This window comes from Bison bison, unplaced genomic scaffold (assembly GCF_000754665.1).
Source record: "Bison bison bison isolate TAMUID 2011002044 unplaced genomic scaffold, Bison_UMD1.0 scf7180017864456, whole genome shotgun sequence".
NCBI lineage: Eukaryota > Metazoa > Chordata > Mammalia > Artiodactyla > Bovidae > Bison > Bison bison.
The window spans coordinates 8,039,036-8,046,173 of NW_011495018.1; the positions used below are offsets into that span (position 1 = coordinate 8,039,036).

The following is a 7,138-nucleotide window of genomic DNA, read 5'->3' on the forward strand; positions in this document are numbered from 1 at the left end:
GTCGGACACGACTGAGCGACTTCACTTTCACGTTTCACTTTCATGCATTGGAGAAGGAAATGGCAACCCACTCCAGTGTTCTTGCCTGGAGAATCCCAGGGACGGGGCAGCCTGGTGGGCTGCCGTCTACGGGGTCGCACAGAGTCGGACACGACTGAATCGACTTAGCAGCAGCAGTGGATACTGAGGGATTCTGGGGATGCTGAGGGGAGGCTGAGGGATGCTGGGGGATGCTCTCTCTTTCACACACACACACACACACATGCACACAAAACCCTGCACAGCTCCTACTTGCCAGGCTCAACATCCACTTTCCAACAGAACATCAAAATCCTTTCTGTTTTCATCTTCCCAAATAGTTAAGCCATTTTGGATACAAATTTGTGTGTGCAGGGGTGTTTCCTCTCCAGTGAGCAAAACTGAGCGGGTAATACTTTTTTTTTTTTTTCTGGCTACAACATGTAAGGAAAATTCTGTAGTTGGAGGAGGTTGGCTTCTGGAATGTACAGCCCTGAGGCCATCATACTGCAACCTTGGCTGGCATGGGGGATGGGGACAGGGAGAGAACGTGACAAGCCACGACGCCTGGACTCACAGAGGCAGATCCTGGAGCTGTGGACGGGAGGGCCCGTCTGGCTGGGCACAGAGCATGCTCCCTGCGCCCTGGGCAGGTGGCACCTGCTGATCAGGGTGTCTGGGCTGGGGATTCCAGGCGGGGCTCTCCTGCACTTGGTTGGCAGTAAGAACCCACACCCTGCAGGCTGCTCTCCCCTATCTCTTCTCCCTTGTCTCCTCCTTTAGAGCTTCCTGGGTTTGGGGACTGAACGTTAGAATGATGTGCTTTGCAATCAAGTGGGGAGTCTCACTACCTTTTGGTCTTAAGTTTAATCCAGAAGAATCTGAGGCTGAAAAGCAAAAGCATATGGCTTCCTTCTCCCTCATCTATCAAGTTCATTCTCATCCTCCGATCCACCCTCTGGAAAACACGTGGCCAAGCGAGGCCCACGTGGCTCTCTGGAGCCCTGCGCCCAACCCCAGCGGCCCCAAGCTCTGGGCCCGCCGGCCAAGCTCACCTGGTGATCACGTAGGGCGCAAAGCACACGAGGAAGGTGCCTATGAAGGTGCTGATCTTCTTGGTGGCTCGCTGCCGCCGCCTCTTCTGCTCCTCCAGACAGCGTTCCCGCACACTGCGCACAAGACGGGGAGAAGGTGAGTCACGGGGCGGGCGGCCAGGCACAGGGACTCACTTTCGCATGTGCAGGTGGTGGCTGTGAGAGTGGGAACTTGGCCATGGAGCCAGAGAGACACGAGCTCAACTAGGCTCTAAGCACGTGACCTGGGGTAACTTGTCTGACATCACTGGGTCGTCATCTGTAAAATACGGAGAGTAATACAACAAAGCTCTGCACACAGCGGCAAGGGGAGGGTGGACCCACTGGGAGATTAGGACTGACATATATACACTGAAGTGAAAGTGAAGTGGCTCAGTCATGTCTGACTCTGCAATCCCATGGACTGTAGCCTACCAGGCTCCTCCGTCCATGGGATTTTCCAGGCAAGAATACTGGAGTGGGTTGCCATTTCCTTCTCCAGGGGATCTTCCTGACCCAGGGATCGAACCCAGGTCTCCGGCCTCGTAGGCAGATGCTTTATCATCTGAGCCACCAGGGAAGTCCATGTATACGCTACCATGTGCTAAACAGATAAGCTAGTGGGAAGCTTCTGTACAACGGGGGTACCTCAGCTTGGTGCTCTGTGATGACCTAGAGGGCAAGATGGGGGTGGGGTGGGAGGGAGGCGCCAGAGAGAGAGGCTGTATGTACGCATATAGCTGATTCACTTCGTTGTACAACAGAAATTGACACAACATTATAAAGCAATTGTTATCCAATTAAAAAAAATGACATAAAATAAAGTGCTGCAAAAGGCTGCTTTGAGAATTAAATGCCTGAAGCATACAAAGCAATTAGCACAGTGCCCAAGCAAGCGCAAATAAACACACTCCCTAGGTAGTATCTCTAGTTCTTACCTTTACCTTATCTAATTCTTATCTCTAATTCTTTATCTTTTGATCCTGCCAGGTAAGTGTTACTTGCCCTGCCTTATAATGAAGACCCTGAGTTCACTGAGGCCAAATGATTTGCTCAGCTGGTAAGCGGTTGCAGAATTTGAATGCGTGTCTGGGTGACTGGAGGCAGGTACCCTCCAGCTGGGGCAGCCTGGACTCTGTGTGCATTGTGGCCCGGGCTTCCTTTCCTCCACACCTTCAGCCCTATTTCTTCCACCCCAAAGCCCCAGCAAGCCCAGGGCTACAGACATGACATTATCAGGTGACTGAAGAAGTTACTTGATTCCTTCAGAGATGAAGCTCGGTGAAGCTACAGGACCATTAAGCCCCTGGAGAATCAGGGACACAGCTCTGAGGATGCTCACCTGCACCTCTAACCACACCCTGTTCCTGACTCCGCTCTGCTCCCCACCTTTCGAGAACTGACATCTTAGGCCAGCTGGGAGCAGTGGTTCTTGCAACCCCTTTCCTGCAGCCTCAGCAAAATGCACGAGCAACAGCCGGGCTGTCCATCTCCACAAGCGAGACATCACGTCCTACAGATCACAGGCCCAATGTGGCCATGTGTTCCTACTTCTTACTTATTTTTTTTATAATTAAAAATATATTGATTTATTTTAATTGGAGGATAATTACAATATTGTGATGGTTTCTGCCATACATTAGTATGAATCGGCCACAGGCATACATTAAAATAAATGACATGATTGCAGAAGTGGACAGGGAAGCAGACTGTGGACAGAGTCATCAGGAGGAAAGGTAACTTGGCAGAAGTCAGGCCAGGGCTGCAGTGTGTGCATGCGTGCATGTTCAGTCTCTGTCGTGTCTGACTCTGCAGCCCCATGGACTGTAGCCACCAGACTCCTCTGTCCATGGGATACTCCAGGAAAGAATACTGGAGTGGGGTGCCATTTCCTTCTCCAGGGGATCTTCCCACCCCAGGGATCAAACCCAAGTCTCTTGTGTCTCCTGCACTGGCAAGCTGGTTCTTTACCACTAGAGCCACCTGGCAAGCCCAGACCAAGCTCTAGGGACATGGAATTTTTTGCCCAAATGCCCTGGTCCTGCTTCCAGAAGGTGTGCAGGCATCATCCTTGGCCCCATCCTCCTAAGGGTGGACTGTGCCACCTCTGTGCTCGGCTGGAGACCAGAGACATGACATCTGTGAGCAATATGTGGACGCAGATCCTGCCATGTCCACCTTGTACAATGGAAGCCCCTTTCTGTGCTGGGGGAGCCAGGCTGGGAGATGAGGCAGGCGGGCTGTATGCACAAAGCCAGTTCTGCTCTCCCTGCCGCATCTGAGGAGCCTGAAAACCCTCAGTTTGAACACAGCCTCGCAAAGCCTTCCAGACTGAACTTGCATCACCTGTGTCTCCTGCATTGGCAAGAAGATTCTTTACTACTGAGCCTCCTGGGAAGCCAGGCTGCAGTGACCTGATACCAAAATAGGTCAGTCTGTTCAATGAAAGCAAGGAGTGGGGAGAATGTTCATGAGCCAGGCTCGTGAGCAGCATGGACACCAAGGCAGCCTCCCCTTCCCTCCACAAGAACCAACATTTTACTAATTAATCACGGCTCTTCTTTGTCAGATTTCTAGCCACAGATGGACAACTCTATGATACTTTGGACTGCTCCCCTAAAATTCCTGCAGATTTTTTTTCCTCCGTTGGCTGTATCCTTCCAGGAATTTAGAAAGTTGAGAACTGGAGTCTGGCCCAGTACAGACAGATTTCATACTGGCTGAAATGTATTACTCATGACTAACATCATGAATTAATTTCTAATCACTCATATCAATAGCCACCCACATTTCTTGATTTCTTGATTTAATATATATGCTATCTTGGATACTGTGATAGGGGTTCATTTGCATTCATTGATTTGATACTCACATCTCTATAATACAGTAAGTAAAGTCACTCAGTTATGTCCAACTCTTTGCGACCCCAGGGACTGCAGCCCACCAGGCTCCTCCATCCATGGAATTTTCTAGGCAAGAGTACTGAAGTGGGTTGCCATTTCCTTCTCTAGGGGATCTTCCCGAACTAGGGATTGAACCCAGGTCTCCTGCATTGCGGGCAGACGCTTTACCGTCTGAGCCACCAGGGAATCCCAATCCTATGAGATTAGGACTGATAAACTGTAATCTTCACTTTTTCAGATGAGACAGAGGCACAGAGAAGTTGAGTAACTTGCTCAAGATCGCACAGTGATCGGGAGAAGGGCGGCAGTGGGGTGACCGACTTGCCCCAGGTAATCAGGACTGTCCCGGGTTTAGTACTGAAAGTCCTGCAGCCTGGATGGTTTACACAGGACTGCTCGGTTTTCAGACCGAGGATCCCACATCTGAGGACCACTCTCCGTCTAGGGCAACCCAGGATGGTTGGTCTCCCTAAGTGATGGCAGTAGTTGAACCCAGGTCATCTGACTCTGAGTGTCACCTGCCAACTCACTGGGGTCATTACACCTCCCTGAGGATTTGTGTACATCATCTCATTCAGAAAATCTGAAGCATACAACCAAGAAGGCAGAGAACAGAAGGGCGATTTTGCCTAAAGTCACACAGCAAAAGTCATCGTAAATCTTTTCACTTTCCATTTACACCTGGGTGTCTGTAGCATCTTCTTGCAAAGACCTCTGGCTCTTGTGACTTGTGCATATATAAGTGGGCATGGAGAGAAGGCACGGGTCCCCACCCTGGAGATCTGGGTGCAGTGAGGTGACCAGCCCGTCTTGGTTTGCCTGAGACGGTCTTGATTTTCAGGCTCAAAGTCACACATCCTGGGAGCCCTCACAGTCCCAGGCAAATCAGAACAACAGTCACCCTCGTGGCATGTCTGGTACATTCTTTACAACACAGGACCTCTTGTTTTAATAATGAAATCCTTCTCTCAAAACTCAGTGTGATCAGTGTAGGAATTGCAGATGTGGGGGCTGAGCTAGGAGTCCCGAGTCATCACAGTACACTCACCCACTGGAAGGAGTACAGGATTCTGGACATCTCCTTGAAAATGAGGATCACTTTCATTTACCGTAAATGACTCATCAAGGGGCACCAGAGAATCTGGTGGTGACACTGGAAGCTGGCCCTCCTCCGGGGTGTGACCCCCAGCCATGTTTTCCTTTTCTCAGACATTTTAGAATAACCCTGATCAGTGAGCACGCTCTGGCTATGTGTCCTAGTCCCAGCTGTGCCCTCACAGCTGTGTGGCCTCAGGGAAGTCACTCAACCTCTCTGAATCTGGTTCCTCATTTATCGGAGGTGGATTTCACAGTTAGGCCTATAGCTAGAGCAGCCACTTAGCAGAGACTAAGTGACTCATCTGCTACCCAGCTCTGGAGGAGGGAGAAGCTTCCTCTGCACCCCCAACCCCACCCCTGAGGGGGCACTTGGGTTCCTGCTGAGGGTCTGAGGACCCAACTGTCTCCCCAAGAGCAGCATCTCTTCCTCCCACCACAGCAGACAATCCTGCCCCCGAGCCTTGAGGAATATTTAAAGACAGACATTCATTAAAGCTTTGAAGGTCCTCAGAAAGATAAACAGAAACATCTCAGGGACTCTCCGAGGAATAAAACAGACCCTTCAGAGGCTAGCACGATCAAGGTCACTCTTCATTGTAAAAACCTGTGCCTGTGGGGAATTCATTTTATCTGTTCCTGCAAAGCTTTGTACAGGAGAGAAGGATTAAACAGCAGGCACTCCACAGACACATTCCTTTTCTGGGTTCCCACACTACGAAGCTCAACATCTTGTACCCAGAAAAACGTAACGAGAGTATGCCATCTGAAGTAATGAACAACCCTTAAGAAAATTAATACTCAGTCATTTTAAAGTGACCTTATCAAAAGTGATGATAGTAGAAATCTGCTCTAGCACAGATTTTTTTTAAAGCTGAGACTTAAGAATCTTGAGCCTTTCAGACAAAGCAAGGCTTATCAATAGAATGTGAAGCTGTGAACCCTTCCATGGCCGAGAGTCCTCTCTGGTTAATACTGAGTGGTCAGCACACAAGCAGCGCCAGAGCCAGACCTCTGGGCTTAAGTCTATGCTTCTTGTACTGACCTGTTGTGCGGCTTTAGGCAAGTCACACAGCTCTTTGTGCATCAGCCTCTTCATTTCTAAAATGGGGACAAGGTAAGTACCTGTGTGGCAAGATCCTATTGAGTTTATCTAAGTGAACAGCCCGGAAGGAGCTAAGACAGTGCTTGACTCAGAGTCAGCATTCACTCAGTGTGGATCCTAAGTGTTAATCACTCAGTATGTATCTAGGAAACAATGCCTACGGCCCAGCACTGCCTTGAACCCCCAAACTCCCTCCCACTGCAAACTTTCTCTTCCTGTATCTATGAGAGAGCACACTGCGACTACAGACTGTTGCCAGTAAGATCTGAGCTTGAGTCTGGGCTCCCATGCAGCGCAGAGGGTGAGAGGCCCGAAGCTCTCTTGGCCAGGTTCATTGGCCCAGAGTGCAAGCACAGTGCCAGTGTATGTGTGTGTGTGTGTGTGTGTGTGTTGGGTAGGGCAGGGGGCGGGGGGAGCAGAGTTGGTCCCAAAGGCTATGACAAGATACAGTATTCCCTTGAGCCAAAAGGAGATGGGCTCTCCAGGTGACATGTGGGGTCAAAGACATGTTCCCCAGGAGGCTTCAGGAATGGGGCAGAAGGATGGATTATCCTGGGGATATCTGAAAAGTCAGCACATGAGGTGATTGTGGCTAAAACATGTGGGGGGTGGGTCCTGACTGACCCCCAGAGGACAGTAGCTGGCCCAGGACTCAGAGAGACATCTGGATTTGCCTTCTGGCTTTTTGGAAAATGAAACAAAAGGCTAGGAAACAGGTTGACTGATGGTGGAGAAAAGCCTCGAGCTTGGGGTCAGGACTGGTGTGAGCAATCCTGCCCTGAGACCTGAAAGTTGGGGGCCTGTCCTGGGCCCTGGATACTGAGGGATCCAGGCCTCCCCAGGAAATGAAGAGTTCAGAGCTAAGGGGATGGGCACACTCAGAACCCACATGCTCCATCCTAGACCAAGCTGTGTGTGTGTGTGTGTGTGTGTGTGTGTGTGTG

The 7,138-nt window shown here is 50.3% G+C and overlaps 1 protein-coding gene across 1 annotated transcript in view; it reads right to left on the reverse strand.

Annotated features, from left to right (window-relative positions):
- The window catches only part of GPR26 (G protein-coupled receptor 26), a gene marked incomplete at its 5' end in the record, with an annotated part of 22,824 nt that overhangs the window by 14,488 nt on the left and 1,198 nt on the right, over window positions 1-7,138 (reverse strand). Inside the window, one exon of the mRNA XM_010859575.1 lies at window positions 1,074-1,187. Within this exon, the coding sequence (XP_010857877.1) occupies window positions 1,074-1,187 (114 nt within the window). The remainder of the gene's footprint in view (window positions 1-1,073; window positions 1,188-7,138) is intronic.